At 47.1% G+C, this 19,616-nt stretch overlaps 1 protein-coding gene across 1 annotated transcript in view; it reads left to right on the top strand.

The window, feature by feature from the left end:
* The window catches only part of DNAH6 (dynein axonemal heavy chain 6), a 3,423,448-nt gene that overhangs the window by 1,152,762 nt on the left and 2,251,070 nt on the right, over positions 1-19,616 (top strand). The window contains exon 14 of the mRNA XM_069626424.1: positions 5,526-5,678. Within this exon, the coding sequence (XP_069482525.1) occupies positions 5,526-5,678 (153 nt within the window). The remainder of the gene's footprint in view (positions 1-5,525; positions 5,679-19,616) is intronic.

Below are 19,616 nucleotides of genomic sequence, written 5' to 3'. Positions count from 1 at the left end.
AGGTTTGCTCCGAAGTACTTTAAAATGAGATAGCTGCACCTTTGAGATAAATGGGGGTGCAGATTTATTACTCTAACACCAATCAATAAGGACAACTCAATGGTTTGGCAAAGGGAGTCTGTTTAATGACAAGTACAAAAAACGGGGAGTCATGAAAATCAGCAGTGATGCGATAGTCTGTCTCGCTTCAACTCCAACGAACTTCATACAAGTTGTAACATTTATACTCAAAACTTGTCATAATTGACGTGTAACACTCAAAAAATAACATGCAATTCTAATAGTTAGGAAAAGGTAACTTTAATATAGGTACTATATCTGTATATGGTAACAGAGTGAGGGGATTGGGCAAACCCTGTCAGGTGGGCGTCTTAACCCTTCCTTCAAAAATGACTACTGTAGACGTCACTAAAAGTACGACGTCCCATTGGTTCTACTAACTATAGGACGCTAGATTATTTGGTCCATTGTGATTGGGTTGGCACCAACCCCATACATACATTTCCACTTTGCTTAGCAGCACGCAGAACGGTCAGCCAGGTGCAGGGTGCCCCTCGATTCACCCGGCCTTCCCTCATCAATCATCACTTTAGTGACTATGTGTCAATTAGTTCACTGTGGTTGGCCTCGAAATGGCATCTTCTGTGTGGTAAGGTTCTGATATCTCTGTCTGGGCGGATGCCAAGCATAGGTGTGAACCTGTGCTCCTTCTCGCTCGGCTGGTCACTTGATTCCCACACCGTGAATTTGCTGAGTCTCTCTCTATTTGTGCATCTAATTCTTATTCGGCTTGCCACCTGCCTATGCCTCCTTATCTCGACCTTTCAAAGGGAGGATATTCTGCTCTTAGGTTTCAATTATATGTAGCTACTGTTCGCTCCTTCTATTGGTATGACCTTGGCTCTTCTGGCACGAGTTGCATCTGCTAAGTTTCGATTCAGCCATCTCTTTTCGTTTAGCTAGAATATGAATCTTGTCTGGTTTGGCCTCTAGTAACCTGAGTTGATTCTGCTTTTAGTGCAAAGCGGAATCACACTTATAATACTGTGCTTCGTTTTGAGGTAGATTATGCATAATGGCGCTTGACACGCTATTCTTCTACTTAGCATAGCAAGCTGTAGTGTTTTCTTAGCTTTCTTGCAGTTACAAGCATATGTACAGGCGTTAGCTGGTTGAATATCTTCATCCTGCTTACAGCTTAAGCCTCTTTGTATTTCAACATTGTTCTCTTGTTCTAGGCTTATGATATCTTTATTCATGGCGTTTCGTCTCTGTATGTCATTTTTTGGTTGTCATTTCTTCTATCTGTGAGTCTGTCCGGGCCCTCGTGACATCACCATTTGTCTTCCATTAAGGCCTTTTTGGTTTCTTCTGGGACGGTACTTAGGCAATCTTCATTTCATCTCATATGCTGGTAGGGTTTTCTCAATGGATACCTTACTGTCCATGGTTTTCTGGGTATTGGTACTTCAATAGGTGTTGCTCTTCTGATAGGTACGGGGCAGAGCCCCACTGCGGCTCTCTGCTGGTTAATCTGCTCATCATACGTCACACATCTCGGTGCAAATGTTCCTGGTACTTCAAAATGGGTGACTGGAGTGCAGGTTTTATTTGGGACCTCCTCTACACCTTGAAGCTGTGGCTCCTCACCCCTGTCCGGAACCCACCGAACAGGCACAAAGAGGACTACAATCGGGCCCATACCCGTACCCGTGTGGTGATCGAGCAGACTTTTGGCCTGTTGAAGGCACAGTTTCGCTGCCTCAGCAGGTCGGGTGGGGTACTCCTGTACGGTCATGAGAAGGTGGCCAAGATCATCATGGCATGTGCCATGCTGCACAACATGTGCATCCAACAGAACGTGCCTCTGCCCCCTGACATTGATCAGCAAACACCAGGTGAGAATGAAGATGATGAAGAAGAAGGGGTTGCACATCAGCCAGGTGGGGATGCACAGGAGGGATGTGCTGTGCGCCAGTCTGTGACAGGCCAATATTTCTAAGACACATGGATGCAGAGGGTGCCATGGATGTGGGACTCTGGGCACTGGGTGTGGGGTACATGGACACTGCACTGTAAACCAATAAAGCACACATACACAATAAGCAATGTCCAGTCATGTAAAAAATTTTTTACACAACGGGTGTATTGAACAGGTAATATTAACAAAGTGCTGTTACCCTCCACCTCACACACACACCCTCCCCCTCCCCCCCACACACACACTCCCCCACAACTACTCCACATACCCTCTCCCACCCCTCAACTCCCCCACACACCACCTCCCCCAACAACTCCCCCACACATGGTGTGCAATGGTATGCAACATGAGACTAAATTAGTCCGCACATGCAGGCTGCCCCTGCTACTTGTGTCCTCTGTCCGCCTCCGGGGGTGGCATGTCAGTGCGGCGCGTGTGCACGATGACCTGCGCAGGGGGCTCGTCTGGGTGGAGCTGGCCGATGACCCCGTGTCCGCATGCTCCACTGTCAGGGCAGGACGCTGAGCCTTCAAGGCATCGGCAATCCTGGCCAGGACCTGCCTCACTGCTGACAGCTCCTCACAAATGCGCAGCGTGCTAGACTCAATAGCCCCTTTCATGGCCGCAGTGTTCTCACGGGCCTCCTGCCTTGTCAGGTCACCATCTGAAACGTACTGTTTAACAAACCCTGTCAGCTCCTGCTGCCCCCCTCCATTTGTGACATTCACCACTCCCCGTCCCGGACCCATGTGGGGGTGGATGGGACATCTGGCAAGGGGCCCAATGCATGTGTGTCCTCTGTTGGGCTCCAGGCCTCTGGTATAGCCTCTCTTCCAGACTGGTCGAGCGTGGTGCTGTTGAGGGTGCTTGTTGGGGTGTGCTGGGGTGTTTGGCTGGGGCTGGGTGTGCCTACAACTTCCGTTGACAGGTTGTTGTCCTCAGGGACACATACCTCGCCTTGGCACTGTCCTTCATCGCCACTCGGGGGAGATGAGGCAGCTGCTTCCCCTATGGAGCTGTTTGCAGCAGACAGGGTCCCATCTGCCACTGGCTCCAGTTCAGTGGATTCCACCGGTATAGCCACTGTTGGTATTGCAGCTGTCCTTTGCCGCCCCTGTGCATTGCCATCCTGTGTCGGCTTTGTCTTCGGCGGCTGATGTTGCTTGGCTGGGCCCTTAGATGTGGAGGGCCTGTTGCTGTCTTCCCTGCCCCTTGCCTTCTTTGATGGAGTCGTGGCCTGTGCAGCTGTGTCCTGAGCATCGCGGTCGGAATCTGAGCCTGTGGGGGACCGAGAGAGGGACGGCATCAGTGATGGTTGTACATGCATCATGCATACATTGGTATTAGTGCAGTTGTACACATTTGATTTGCTGTCTTGGAGTTGTGACATACAGGTTGTTTGCTATATGGGGGGGTTATTCAGGCATACGTCTGGTTCACACATGTGTAAGGTGGTGTATGCTGTGTGACATGACTTTGTGTTGTGGACTGCGTGCAGTGTGACACATGCCGCTTCGCTGTTTGTGGGGTGTGTCTCAGGTATGGCATTGGCATGCTGCATGCATGTAGATGTGACGGTGCTGGGGACAGCATCTAGGCAGGGATGTGTCCATGTGTGTGTGATGGCCCATGCATTGGCTCATGTCACTGTCACATTTGTGGCCCATCATCATACTTTGCATTCCAGTGGTTTGTGTGGACACTCACCTCCATCTGCCGATGACGGCACTCCACGCTCCATGTCTCTTACTCCCTCTATGGACTCCATGCCAATGGCGCTGGCACATGTTTCTTCCCATCAGGGGAGTTTTATGGGGGAGTTGGACCCGCCGCCTGTAGCCAGACCCTGGCTCCGATTTGCAGATAGGATATTGCGCACCCGGAGGCACAGGTCACCCCAACTTTTTTTGACATCCTTGACGGTGCGGGGGTGGTGCCAACCGCACTGACCTTCTGGGCCACTTGCTCCCATATTGCTTTCTTTTTTAGCTGGGCAGCTCTCCTGAGGTCTGATGCAAACACCACATCTCCATTCTGGGTCAGAGTGTCTGCCAGCATGTTTAACTCGTTCTCGGAGAAGCGCTCTTTTAGCTGGCGGGATGCTCATTTTTTAATGGCCTTTGGCATTGTGGTGGAGGTGTAGCTGCAGATGTAGCTGGTGGTGTGTGGCTCCAGGTCCTGTGTCTCGAGGATTGCAATGGATTGTGTTTTTCAAGATGGCCACCGTAGCATTTCCGTTCCGGCGCAATGACTTTACTTCCGGTTCCGGTATTGCCGGGCCCGGTATTGCCGGACCCGTTATTGCTGGTGCCTGTTATTTAGGGGAGGACGAAGGCGGAGGAGGTGTCAGCGCTTTCCATAATGCCGGTAACGGGGGTTTTAGGGTAATTTATGGCATGCCGGTACAGACGATACCGGCATGCCACTACGCACGTGCACGCATTCTCTTAATCGCCCGCTATTAGCGGCATCAGTGCTACCCGATGCGGTATTGCCTCTATGCCGGTAAGGTTTGGTTTTTACTGCGGATCTCGTAATGAGGCCCACTGTCTCCTAAGTAAGGGGACCGCTTGAATAATACCAAATTCTGTTTTTGACCCATCTATTGTTTGTTGCAATTTCATTCTTCTGCTTCCCTCACTACCAGCTATGGTCTTGCACACCACCACCAATTGGTCCCTTTCACCAATTATAGCCTACTTTACCACTGGTTTGTCTTTTCTAAGACTACAACGTACTTTTACATTATATTTTTATGCCCACTACACACAAGGTATTTGTATTGTACTAGAATACAATTGGTTTTGTTTATGATTACTAATGAGTACCAACTATGTTTTATTTTTGTTTTGAAATGTTAGTAAATTAACACTCGTGCTTCATGAATACATTTGAGTGGTCTGTATGATTTTTTTGGACGCAATTACTATTTCATTGAATCACTGTTTTACCATTTGTTGATGCGAGGAAGGTTCTAAATTGATAACCAAACTGATATCAACACCTGGCAGTAGTTTCTCTCTGTTTTTAATATTAATATTGCCCACTCTGCTGCCAGTCCACTAGGGCACCCACATCTTTTTTGTTTAGTATTGCAAATACATACAGGCATGTAAGTAACAAATGTTTCTGCATTTATAAGTATTCAACAATCAAAATTGGAAAACACAGATATCTACTTGTAAAAGCATTTGGCCTGCAGCATTGCGTCTCTAAAAAGTCACAGAACCCCTTGCTGGCTTGCAGAAACTTTATAACATCCTACATCGCACTTTTTTAAACCACAGCAAATCTGTGCAGTAAAACCGACCTTTGTATTTTAGTATCCTGTGTATGATGGGGGTTACATAAGTTTAAAGCATAGTCGGCCCTTCAAGGTTTCTACTTGATATTGGTTTGTGTCTGAATAATGCTTTGTTCATTAAAGTGAAATCAGCATTTATTAGACGAGCTGCAGAGCAATTATAGCAACTTTTTTTTTTTAATTATCAAAAAGCTTTTTTGAAGGAATCTAACAGATGAACACTTGATAATTTTTTTGTAGGCTATTAATGAGATCCTTCCTGGTCTGGCCAAGAAAAAGATGGAAGCCATCATAGTTGAGGCCCAAGACGCTCAGTTCAAACTTGAGTTTGTCCCAACGACAACCATTGAGTTTGTCAACAGCCTGATCTTCCTTGATGAGATTCAAGAAAGGGTAAGTTCTGGTTTTATTAATGGGTATGAATTGGAATATCTGCTTCATGAAATGATTTTTGACACTCTGAAGGGAAATAAAAGACGATGTATTTGGCAACCACACTAGGAGTGTTTTTCGAATCTCAGATTGAAACCTGCATTTGCCAAAAGCATACCTAGTCACTTTAGTAGATTTATTGACACTTTTCCACATACTGTTAGAAACAAAATGCACTAGGGTATACCTTGAAAATAGCTCTGTGTTGTCTCAGTTAAAGGTAACTTGCTACCGTAGCACTGTTTGTTATATATACTTCTACCATGTAAATATGAGATTCCGAGTTGAAAATAATGCAGGCAATGAAATACCAGCAGTAAGGTGTGAAACATCTCCCTGTGTGTCAGGGAAATGGGAGTGATGGTTGTGATGAATTCTGCTGAGTCCCCACAAAAACCCTACCTAAGGTCTCCTCCCAGGTGGCCAGGAGGGGAAGTCCGTTGCTTCCTGATCGTGACCCTGGGGGTAGTATCAGCCGGCAGGATCACCTGGGAGTACAGGGATCCCAGGGGGACAGGAGGACTCAGTTGGGCGAGACACAGTATTTCAGTAGTGCCAGAATATGTTGTGGCTTGTTGTCAGAGGGGTTTACACACATGGGCTGACTCCATCTCCAATGGGAACTGAGTAAGAACAATAATGAATACGAAAAAATGTATTCCCACCAGGAATTATTGGCAATTTGTTATAGTGTTATTTACTTTAAATAAGCTGGCCTGTGGCCTCACCACTCAGTTTTGCCATATTTGCTGTAAAAAATCATTAAAATCTTACGTATATATAATTCAGTCAAACAAATTGATACAGCAAGTAAAATGATGCAACATTTATTTAATCATTATTTGATGCATCAGAAAAATTCATATCATGTGTGAATTACTCAAACACAACATATGTACATTTCACAAATACTGCAAAGAACAATAATAGAGATAACAACAAGAAAATAGGCTGACAATAAAAGCGAAATAATCAAAACTGCAGATACCTGATATCAGATATATATAAACAACTCTGTTTTTCACCCTCTAAAACTAGATTTAGACTAGGCCTCCCGCACCCCACTGGGGTGTGGTTACAATATGTTGGGTAAGAGGGTGAAAAACAATTCCTAAACCTTTACCTACACTTGCCCTTCTCGGAGTGTTGGCCATGCGTTTGGTGTGTCCCTGCTGCCCTTGTACTGATCCCAGAGTCTGCCTTCAGTGTTTGCCTGAGAAGGCGGAGTAACTTTACCTACACTCGCCCCCCTGACATGGAGCATCGCGGAGTGTTTTGCATTTTGCATTTTTTTATATAGCGCTATTATTACACACAGTGTGTGGTGCTAACTTAGCTGCTTGTTAGCTGCAGTGGTAGCAAATGGAAGCACCTCCACCTGTCGGCAGCCTCAAGAGGACCCAAACTTGGGCCTGGATGCCTTCACTTCAAAACGTGATGAAGACGCCTCTGCCCATGCCCGGCCGTCTAAATGAACTGCACCCCAGTGAATCGTTTGATTTAAAGAATGGTCCTTTACCAACAGGTACGAACTGATTACACTGAAAGACCTGTTCCATTGAAGAACTCTGCTTGTAACCCTCAATACATCCAATACACACAAAAAAGAAGCACCTCTGTTGCAGATCCGACATGCCTAAAATGGCATTTTAAATGACCAGAGGTTTTATACGAACTCCCAAACAAACTGGAGTTCCCTGGAGTACAACCCAAAAATAATGCCTCAAGAGGAATTAAACAGTTGTCTTTATGTCAGACTCCTGTGTCAGATGCTGACTTGTTAGAAAGTACTGAGGCTCTACAACCTGAGATTGGAAACAAACTGCCATGTGAGACAGGGCCTGCAAATCAGTACGTTGCTGTTTCCCAGTTGGAAAGAGGACACTCATGATCTTGGAACTGTGGAGAATCCATTACTTTGTAAGAGAGTGAGGAACTGCCGATTCCTGCTTTAATTGATGCTAGTGAGGCTTCAAATCATTCAACGTCCACTCAACCCCAGTTACCCTGTGTCACAGAATCCTCCTACCTTAGAACGGAGAATGAGAAACATCAAACGGCCCCAATGCTGGTGCCTCGCTTAAACGAAAAACATTACAGTTCTAACTCTGCAGTTAGAAGCAGGTCGACGAAATGGCAAGCGCCTATCTTCTGACTTAGTCGAGTCTACAGACTAGCCAATCTTGTCAGCTGAAAAAATGCAAACCTACTATATCACCATCGACCTTGACAACCTCGACTGAGAAAGAAAATGGTTGTCAACACATGCTTTTAGCTGTGGCAGACCCTTCTGCTCATGTTCTTGGAACCTGCACCTTGTTGAATTTAAACACACTCCAGCGGCAATCGATCATCATTGATGATGTGTCTAGTGAAGAACTTGACTCTGATTCAACTGGACCCTCTTCCTTGAATTCAGAACTTAGAACAATACCACCACGGCAGCTTTCTTCAAGGAGACGTGCTCGCTGCGTAGCAGACTGTAATGAAGGAATAGAGAGCGCTAAAATTGCCCAACTGCAAGCTAGCATAATCTCTGCAGTTAGGATTACGTTGACACCCTATCTAAAGCTGTATGAAAACTTAAATGATGATTATAAAGACCAGTCACATTAATAAATTCAAAGTTGATTAATATAAAAGCTACTATGGAAAAAATCAGAGAACACAGAATGAAAGATAAGGATCTAGATGGTGCAATTCTAAAGTCCTTCATTGAACTGGCTCAGGATGCCAGATCACATCAAATCATTTTTCTAGAAGGTGTCCGTGAGATAGCCCTGCAAAGAAAATCAGAAGAGTGTACAGAAATATCTGAGCTGCTAACTGAGCATACTGTAGTTCTCTCGTTGACCTTAACTACCTCTGGCCAAGACAGCCAGGGAACATCCATGAAGTTGAGAAACCAGACAAATGATGACCTTGTGCCTGTGGACAATCTCCAAGCAACTAGAGTGACATATACCCAGCAGACTGCTCTCCTAGAACTAACATCACATACTAACGTGAGCAAAATCCTGATGACGGATGTTATCACTTTAACTGGTAATTAACAACCTCAACCTACCTGCAACCCTTACAACTGTTCAATGTTGGGCACTTTGTCTAAGGAAAGGGCAATCAATATTATGCATTTTTCAAATGTGTCAGAAGCCACAAAAAAATATATGCCCAGCCTACGAAATTCCATTAAAATATCAAGTAGACAGAGGTTTGTCCGAAATCTAAAAGCTGTCTCAGTGAGAGTTCAGACTATAGCCACAGCTACCTTAAATCGAAGATTCAAAAATAATCATTCAAATGAACAAATTGATGAAAATGTAAAAATAACTGGCAGTCAGAGAGGCCACCAGGGGGCGCACAGAGCATGGCAGCTTGAGCCGTGTGCTCGCGGCCCGTGAGGTCCAGAAGGTGACTCGGCCCCTGCTTTACAACCCCCCCACCTCCCCGGGAGTGACAAGGCGGCGGACCGGCTGTGTGAGACCCCAAGACCTCTGCGTTGCAAGAACGGGCACGATCAGTGCCTGAGTAGTGGAATTCGGGCCGGCTGCATTCGGAGCGGGAAAGTGAAAGTTCCCCTCCCCACACTCAGCATAGCCCGGAGGAGGAGTGCTGTGTTGGGCCCAGCACTGCCCTGAGGAGAGGGCCTCGCGCAGCAGCCACCATGAGCTGCAGGTGGGGAACATAGCGAGCAATCCTTCCCCAGGCCACCCCAGAGGGCCAGAGACTTTTTGAGGCCCCAAAGCAATCGGGGGCACAACTGGAAGGTGCCCTGTGGCACCTAAATGTGGCCCCGCACCCCAGAGCGGAATAACCATCAGCACAGGCCTATATCCCTGGATCCCAGGAACTATAGGCGCACCGGTACGCAGGGTGGTGTGGGCCCCCAACACCGGGGCGTGTGCCTGCCCCCTGGAGATAAAGGGCAGTTAGGGGCCCCACGGTGGGACATCAGGTGCACAGAAGGGGCGCTGGAGTGGCCCTGGGGGACCGGAACAACTGAAGGCGGGAGCGGGCCCGCGGCACTATGGAGGGGGGGTGATCGGACAGCCCTCACAAACCACCTGAAGCAGAGGAGGAGCCCCCTTTGGCGCCCTAGGCAACCCCTCCTTTCACCACTACCTGGGGAGGTGTAAAGGCCCAAGAAGGAGCGGGCCCCTGTGACTGGGGTGTGTGCCTGCTGACTGAGGAGAGTGGCCCAACATGCACAGCTGCATAGATCTTGCTCCTGGGGCACAGGGGCCTTGCATAGGTGGGACCAACCCAAAAGGCCACAGGGACTCACCCTCTTCCTAGACACCCACCCCACACAACTGCACCTCGTAGGAGGGAGTGTTGCATGGACTGGACATCGAGACTCGCAGGCTATAGCTACACCCGAGGCCTGAGCCAAGCACAGAGGACCATAGAGAGAACATGGTGGGGTAAGAAGAAGACTAATGGTAACAAAGAAGGCCGTAGCTTCAATAATGGGTGAGATCAGGAGAATGAGAGTAGACATAGGTGGAAAGGTGGACAAGATCACGCAGAGGATTGACAAGATGGAGGAGAGACTAGAGGAGGTCGCTGGACATATTGGAAACCGAAATGGACGTGCGGTTGACCGAAATTGAAAGCAGAGAAGATGTGATCTCCCTGAAAATTTATGATTTTGAGAACAGAGAGGAGAAGCAATCTCATGATCTTTGGGATACCAGACAAAGAAGGAATAACGGAGAGAAACCTGAAAAGGAATCTGTACGAAATCATAAAACTCATTTCGGGGAAAAACTCCATAGACAAACCCAAGATCGAAAGAATACACAAAGCGAGGGCACCCCCCGGTGTCCCCAGCTCGCTCCTCGCTCGCTTTCACAATTATCCAGACAAGGTCAAAATTCTTGAGGGCAAAGAAGGTGGGACCAGTCACTTATGGTGAAGCCAGGATCACCATATTTCAGGACTTATCATCCCTGACCTTCGCCAAGAGGAGGCTCTGCCAGTCCCTCACCAAGTGGCTTAATGATAAAGCCATTCGATACAGATGGGGGGTTCCTGTCTCAATTTCTTTTGAAATCAACAGACATGGGCATAAACTGGTGACCGAGGAGGAGATCAACGGAGCCATGGACGAACTCCTGGGGGATGTTGAGACCCTCTCAGTCTCACTGGAGGCAGGCACAGAGGGAAGACAGTGGCACCTCAAAGGCCCAAGAAGGAAACATGTAGCCGAGGGCCCGGAAATACAGGAAACTGAGTACATCACAGGCTGCAGGAACTTGAACTGCTTGGCAGTGGGCTCAGAGACTTACGAATTAGCCCTAAGGTCAGGATCGGTTGGGGTCAAAATGCCAAAGGGGCTGACAGCAATTTATATGTTGAAGGTCTGGGCACTGAGGGGGGGCACAAGGGGTGTTTGCGTGTTGTTGCAACTACATGCTGTTGGTATCAAACCGAGAAATCGGGGGGGGGAGAGTGGGGGCCTGCATGATGGGTCAGGTTGGTGGTTTGGCCATACCCTAGGATGGATCTTGGCTAGGATGGATCTTGGGGATGGGCAGAGCGCCAAATAGGTGTGGGGAGGTGGGTCGAAGGGGTTAAGGGGGAAAGAGGGAATGGGGGGGACTTTAGCTATTAGTTATTTTGAGGTGTGGCTTATTAAATGATGTGTGCACAATACAGCGGCATTGCAGGGGGAGCCGAGGAAGCATTGCCAATGGGATAACATAATGGCAGTGCCTGTTGATGGGCAGCAAATGGGTGTCCTGAGGGTGGGTACCCTAACTATAAAGGGGCTTAATTCCCCCATGAAGAGATCCTTGGTGGCAAGGGATATCCGTAGGTCGGGGCTCAACGTCGTCTTCTTGCAAGAGATGAAATTCTTGAGGAGGGAAGAGCGGAGAATCCCGAATGGCACAGAGGGACATGAAATCTGGGGCTCCGGCCACTGCAGGAAAGTGGGAGTGGGTATCCTGGTGCGCAAGACACTCAGAATGGTGATCTCAAAGGTTTGGTCAGATGTGGATGGGTGGGCCTTTCTGGTTACAGGAAACATCCAGAAGGAGAACTTTAAGGTTTGCCACGATTCATGCACCTAATCAGGGACAACTGAGATTTATGAAGAGCACACTTCCCAAGATACTTTGTGAGAGCGCAGGACACCTGGTACTGGGAGGTGACATTAACACCTGGGCTGATGTGGAAGACTACACATATAAAGGGGACTGGGACTCTCAGGACCGGGCCCTTGGGAGATTGGGGAGACCTTAGATGTACATGGTCTGAGAGATATATGGCGTCACTTCCATCCACAGGAAAGGGGCTACACGTTCTTCTCAACCCCCCATGGAACGTTTACGAGGATAGATTACCTATACATCTCAAGGGATCTATGGGATGTCGCCCAGGGGTTAGAGATTCACCCAATTTCTTAGACGGATCATGAGCTGTTCATGATGGATCTGGGCTGGGGGTGGTGCAATGATTCCTTGATAAGACCAAGTGTTCCGGGAGGTATTGCAAGCAGAGATCATGGAATTCTTCACCATGAATAATACAGGGGTTGTAGCGAAGAGAATTGTCTGGGAAGCGGGAAGGCAACCTGGCATGGAATATTGATTAGAGAGGGAGCACGGAAAAAGAGGGAGCGGACCATTATTGAACAGGGAGAACAGGAGGAGATTCTCAGACTGGAGAAACAGGCTCAGTCAACAGTGGAGGGAAAGGAAGGATACCTCGCAGAGTCGAGGAGTAAGAGGGAAGAGCTGTGATTACTTGAGGAAGGGAAAATAATCTGGAATTTGCAATTCCTCAAGCAAAACTTCTATGAGAAGGGGGACAAGGCGGACACACTGCTGGTGGCCAGATTACGGGGACAAAGGGCAGAGAGGTGCGTCTCCGAAGTCATTTGGAAAAGTGAGGTGCCGGTGTCATCACCAGAACTGGTACTAGAGACCTTTGCCTCCTACTGCGAGACTCTGTATAAGTTGAGTCCACGCAGGAGGAAGGGAGAATTTATACTTATTTGGCAGATATCCAACTGCCTACACTATCCAGAGCAGACTCAAGGGAACTGGAGGCCCCCATAATGCGAGAGGAGATCAGGTGGGCAGTGGCGTGTATGCCATTGGGCAAGGCGCCGGGTCAAGACTGGTTTTCGTCAGGTTTCTATAAATGTATTCTTACAAGTCATCTTGCCCTTCATAACAGAGCTCTTCAATGACATATTGGAAATGAGGGTCGCCCCTGACTCATTCTTGCAAGCTCTTACTACGGTAATACCCAAGGAGGGGAGAGATCCCAAGTACTGTGGGTTTTATTGGCCAATCTCAATCCTTAATATAGATGCTAAAATATATGCTAGGGTTCTCACGGCTAGTCTGGAGGAGCACATGCCTCGATTGATACACCCAGACCAGATGGGCTTCATTAAAGGCCGACAGGGGGCAGACACAATGAGGAAATCCCTGCACTTACTACACGGGGCACCTGGGGCAGTAGGAAACCCTGCCTTTCTTTCAGTGAACGCCGAAAAGGCATTTGACAGGGTGGAGTGCAATTTCTTGAAAGCGTTTCTGGTGAAATGTGGCATGGGGGACAGGCTCTTACGGGGGATTATGGCAGTGTAGTCTTCACCCAGGGCATGTGTCCTGGTTAATGGTGGGGTACTTGCGTTGGTTTGGCCTGGGGAGAGGAACTAGCTAGGGGTGCCCCCTTTCACCGACCCTCTCTGTGCTTTCCCTAGAACCACTAGCACAGAGGATCAGAAATTAACCCAGAGTTGATGGGTTCAGCGTAGGAGGTGGCCGGAATATAAAGTAGTATTACATGTGGTGAACCCCCTGGTCTCTGTACCAATGGTGATCCAACGGATTGAACAATATGGATCCTTATCGGGATTCAAGATTAATCGGTCCAAGTCGGTCCTCCTTCCTTTAGATAAGACTGGAGACCGGAGCATAGCCAGATTCAAGCTCCTGGGAGTGCAGGTCAATCTGGGGCCCCTAACGTATCTGGGGTTCAATGTAACAATGGACCTTGGAGAGCTTTTCAAGGCTAACTTCACCCCACTGATGGCCAAACTTTAAAAAAGACCTGGAGAAATGGAGCAAGCTCACGGTCTCCTGGCTGCGACGCCTCAGCGCCTTCAAAATGGTTCTCCTCCCAAAGATCCTTTACCTGTTCGAGTGGTGGGCCTGCCAGACCTGAAACTTTACTATAAGGCAGCTCAATTTAGAGTCCTGATACCCCAGCTAAGAGCACAGCGAGATCTCCAATGGGTCGCCTTACACAACACACACATGCAACTGGTGACTGTCAGAGAATGGCTGTGGGTCCTAAAAAATAAGATATCACGTAGGATTCAGGAAGACCCGATTTTGGGGACAAGTTGGCATGCTTGGAAGAAGGGTACATAAATGGTAGTGGTCACAACATCGCCATCTCCATTGGGACATATCTGGGTACCGGGAGTGAGAGACGCTATAGACAAACCTGAAAGATTTCAGTCCTGGTATGAGCGGGATTAGAGAGGATTGGACAGCTTTGGAGGGAGGAGAGATTCCTTACCATCCAAGAACTTGAAGAGGCGTTGAACATCAGCAGAGTTCCTTTCCTACTCTACCTCCAACTCAAGGGTGCACTGGGGAGGGATGACTGGAGGGAACAGATCCAGAGGGACCTCACCCCTTTTGAGAGGCTCCTAGACACCAGGACTGAGGGTAAAGGGCTGATCTCGGCCATGCATAGACCCTTAGTAGAATTAGGGCAGGGGTCCATGGACAAACTGAGCGAAAGATGTGAGCGAGACATGGGAGGAGTGATTGTACCAAACTCTCTGGGATAAACGCTGTAAGGGTGCCTACCATACCTCAAAATCCTGTCAATACAAACTCCATGCAATCACGCTCCTACACAGGTGGCAGTACGACCCGGTCAGACTCTCCAGAATGTACCAGAGCATTTGCCCCTTATGTTGGCGTGAATGTGGGACAAGGGCAGATTACTGGCACATGTGGTGTGGGTGCCCTAGGATCCAGGTGTTCTGGGATAACATTTTAGGATGGATGAAAGACCGCAATGGCATCCCTAGAGTGAAGACTCCTTTTGTTGGTCTTGTTTGGGCTAGAAGAGGTGGAGGGGTGGGGGGGAATGCTCTTCCTGATGGCTGCGGGCTTACTATTGACGGCCAGGGTATGTCTGATGACCCGATGGAAAAATGTGCATACCCCAAGCAAAAAGGAATGGATCAGTGTAGCTAAAAGTATGTATGCGTTGGAAAGAATAACTGCGGGACTCCATGGGGTGGGTGGATCCCTGAAACTGGAATGGGCTGAGTTTGTCAACAAATATGTGTCACCTGAGGCAGATTTATTTGGTAGACTGCCAGAGAATTGAACTGAAAGTCCCGGGATCTCCATGGCAAAAAAAACACACTCCAGAATTAAAGCACATGGTTATAACTGACAAAGGGACTGCCCGCAAGGGCCCGGAATCTGGTTGGAATCCAATGCAAGTGGACACTGGTGTGATTTGATATGCCAAATAGACTAAACGGAAAATGGCCATAGTTGGGGGCGGGGAGGAGTGGGATGGGGGGGTGGAGGGGTGGGAGCGGGGTTAATGTTTAAGGTTCAGTGGTTGTTCGTGGTTGTGTATTGTTGACGGAAGCCCAAAGACAGATTCGGACTCCCTAACAGGTTTTGGTGTGATTACAACATTCATCTTGTTATCTCAGTGGCCTCACTGGAGGCAGTTTAGTTGTACCGCTCTTAGTAAAAATGTCAATAAAATCTAATTTGAAAACAACAAAAAAATAACTAGCAGTCAAGGTGAAATGAAACTCGAATCGGAAGCACTGGACGATATGTTGCTACAGCTCTTGACATATGAGGAAGAATCCGATGAAAATTTCTCAGACGAGCCTGTTGAAGATGAACCCCTTCCTTCTACAAATTTGCAGAAGAATCAATTAGTAGAACATCGTCATGTCGGGAAAGAACATGGTTCCAATTCTTACTTCTCTGTTCCTTACGCTGGACAAGAAATTAGCTAAGATATTATTGCCAACAAGTGGACCCTCAAAACCATCCACATTGATGCAATGAATGGTTCGGCACTCAAGACAAGACTATCAAAATCTTGACTACACCCTAAAATGGTGTTACAGAGTGTCAGCATCCAGAATTCAAAGCTGCATGTGGGCCCACCATAGACTGGTGGTAAGTTGCAGGCAAAATATCATATATTCCACCTTGTAACATTAGAACTTGTACTCGAGGCCAACAATGGGTTGATATTAAATCTTGCCAACATTATTTATTTACTTCGCTATGCTCCAAAGTTGAGAGTGATGCATTCAAATGATATCAAGATTGTAGATTTCCTCAGTGAAGACGATATAGTGGCTGAAGCCATGTGTAAACATACTCTATTAGCTTTACTCAGGGATGCCCGGAACAAGCTTAGGCTTTGACATAAAAAGATCAGCACATCCGCGAGGCTCACCTTCTACTGAAGCAACGGCAATTGACAGAAACTTTATGAATCGTCAAAGGTTTCCCACTAGAGAAAATAAAGTGGAATGTAAGCACCTGACTGATCAGTCTAGTTACTTAGACAAAAAAAAAACATCATCTTTGACGATTTGGAATCATTTAAAATCATCATTAAAGGAGAAAACACCTCATTGGAATCGAGAGGACAGCCCCATAAGGACCATTTGAGGCAATCTGCTATCGACGAGGAACAATCGTGGGCTTGGCTAGCCAGAGCCCTAACCACAACCAATCAAGATTAGAGCCACGACGATGAGAAACCATGGATGCTTGATATAGGATCCTGGAACACAAGAGGTTTTGCTGCCTTTTTTTAGGCCTTCCTCTCCCAATTGCAACTTTAGGGTTTGTATGTTTGCAGGAAACCTGGCTCCTTGAAACCCTCCTGTTGGATGGATATTCCATGTATCATAACAAAGCCATAAAAAATACCCACGGTCGTCCCTCATCTGGCCTTTTGACTATGTTAAAAAAACAATTTAAAACTGGAGACTCTCTGGTTAATCCACCCGAAGCCTTATATCCAGATTTTAGTAATTAAACTTGAGGAACATTCAACGAATGGCGGGATCCATCTGGTGCTCTTTATCCTTTATTGGAACCCTGAATGCCCACGATCATCCACCTTTGTCGACATGATGATGGGTTGGATTGATGAAATGCACTCACCTTCAAGCAAACACTTATTACAAATGTGTGGTGATCTGAACATCAATTGCCTAAGAGTAAAACAGAGAAATTAGAAGGGTGAGCTGCGAGGGTCCAAAATCAAAAGACTGAGATCTCAACATTGGTCCAACGAAACTGATATTAGACATATTCATATGTTAAACGGAAATGTTAAAGGTGATCTTGAAGGCACAATGGGGCACAAAGTGCCACTGTGGACTACTTTTTTGTCTCTAGTAACTTGAGGGCAAAGGTGGAATCCTTAAGTCCTCTCTACACAGGCCAGTGACCATAATCCTGTTATCCTCTCATGCACCGTGGCAAACAGGGTAAAAGCAGACTTGTGGAACCATAATGTGGAGGTGGGGCCTGGAAGAAACTGTCGGTGGATTGTGAGAAACCTGAAGGTATTCTCCCAACTAGATCATGGGAATCCCTTATTCAGGTGGCCAGAGACGAACTAGCCCTCTCTTACAGATTATGGGGGAGGATCACCTAGATGGGGGGGGCACAGGGGGTTCGCTCGGGGAAAATACTACAGGTATTTGTATTTTTGTATTTGTATTTATTTTATTTATATAGCGTTTTAATCCAAAGCGCTTTACAGATAAACAACAAGAATACATCCATCAAAAACTGTAGAAGCAAACAAAAATATGCATGAATCAAACCCATAAAGCAGTAAGTAGGCCAATTTACAAATGAGGATGAAAAAGAAAGGAGGAAATGGGGAAGAAAGGGAAGAGGGTGAGGGAGTAAGGCGAAAAGTGAACCAGTGGGAGGAGAGAAGGATTTAGGAGAGAAGAGGAAGGTAAGGAGAACTATGAGGGGGTACTAGAGAGAGAGGAAGAGAGGTGAAAGGGAAGGTGTCAGGGTGGGTAATAAAGGAGTGATTTCAAGGAGGCACGGAAGGAGGAATAGGTGGGGATGGAGCGGATAGAAAGAGGTAGAGAGTTCCAATGTAGGGGGGCAAGGAGTTGAAAGGAGTGGGAACGAGAAGAGGCATAAGGGGGAGGGGGAACAGAAGGCAAGAATAGGTCCGGAGAACGAAGGGAGCGAGAGGGGGTATAGAATGAGAGAAGAGAGGAGAGATAAGGGGGGGCAAGGTGATGTAGAGATTTAAAGACAAGGCAAAGAAAGTGAAATTTAAGTTGAGAGTGGAAGGGTAGTCAGCCTAAGCAAGAGAGTGAGATAGAGATGGAGTCATGAGGCGAGAGAAGACAAAGGGTGTGGATGGCAGAGTGGTAGATGGATTTGAGGGGGGTGAGAGTGGAAGCATGGAGACCGAAGAAGAGTGAATAACAATAAAAAAAGGTGAGAGAAGATGAGGGAGGATATTAAAAGTTTGGTGGCATGGAAGGTGAGAGAAGAGCGGACTTTTCGGATATTGAAGAGATGGTAGCGACATGCACGAGAGGTAAGGGAAATATGACGGGTAAAGGAGAGGGAAGAGTCAAAGTGAATGCCTAGATCACGAGCATGGGTGGAGAAGGGAAGATTAGAAGGGGGGAAATTAATAGAAGGAGGGGGAGAGGGAGGAGGAAGTTTGTTAGAAGGAAAGAATAAGACTTCAGTCTTGTCAGCATAGAAATGATGAGAAATCCCAAAGGGGGAGATGATGGGGGCGAGGAGTGAAGTGTAGATAGAGAATAGGAAGAGCCCAAGGACAGAACTTTGGGGAACGCTGTAGTCCAGAGGGAGAGTACGGGAGGTTCGACCACCCCAAGAAACAGCAAAAGAGCGGAGTGAGAGGTAAGAGGAGAGCCAGTTGAGGACAGAACCTTTAAAACCAAAAGAAGAAAGAGTATTAAGTAAGGCGTGATCGACAGTATTTGAAGGCAGCTGAGAGGTCAAGGAGGATGTGGATTGAGGTTTGCTTAGCATAGCGAGCAGTAAGGAGGGAGTTAAGAACATAATTGAGAGCGGTCTTAGATGAGTGTTTAGGACGGAAACCAGATTGAGAAGGGGGAAGGAGAGTGAGATTAGTGACAAAGGTCGAGAGCTGAGAATAGACTAATCGTTCAAGAATTTTGGAGAGAAAAGGTAGAAGTGAGATTGGACGAAAGTTAGAAGCAAGTAGGGGATTGGCAGAAGGCTTCTTCAGGATAGGAATAATAGTGGTGTGCTTGAAGGCAGAAGGGAAGGTGGCAGAGGAGAGACAAGTGTTAAAGAAGGAGGTTAGGCAGGGAATGAGAGGGGGGTAAACCTTAGGAATAAGAAGGGTTGGGATGGTATTGGTATTGATATGGATATTTTATTTGTATTGCGCTCGTACACAAGTGTTTCAGAGCGTGAGGTGGGACGGGGCATGCTACAGAAGAAAAGGATGAGCAAGGCGAGTCCCTTAAAGATCTGATAGGCGATGTCAAATTCTTCCTCCCAAAGAATCTTCCCCATCTGAATTCCCTTCAGACCATAAACCCCAGAATCTCTTTCTCTCAAGGATTTTCAATCAAAACACTCGCAGTCAATCTCTTTCCCGTCCCTCAAATTCATACTTTCCATACTCCCAATCTCTTCAGATAAAACAATACCGTTCTAACAATCCCTCTTGTCCAATTCTGGATAATAATCCTAATCATTCCCATTTGCTCTCCAAACCCTTCCTTTTTGACACAACCACCTTTGTACCCCACAGCCAACATTAGGTTGGCCATAGAGCTGTTTACCTGATATATCCTGACACTAGGGTCAG

This window comes from Ambystoma mexicanum, chromosome 6p, assembly GCF_040938575.1.
Source record: "Ambystoma mexicanum isolate Mex_15411 chromosome 6p, UKY_AmexF1_1, whole genome shotgun sequence".
Lineage (NCBI taxonomy): Eukaryota > Metazoa > Chordata > Amphibia > Caudata > Ambystomatidae > Ambystoma > Ambystoma mexicanum.
Note: the sequence above shows the minus strand (reverse complement) of the source record. Positions and strands in the feature narration are given on the sequence as shown.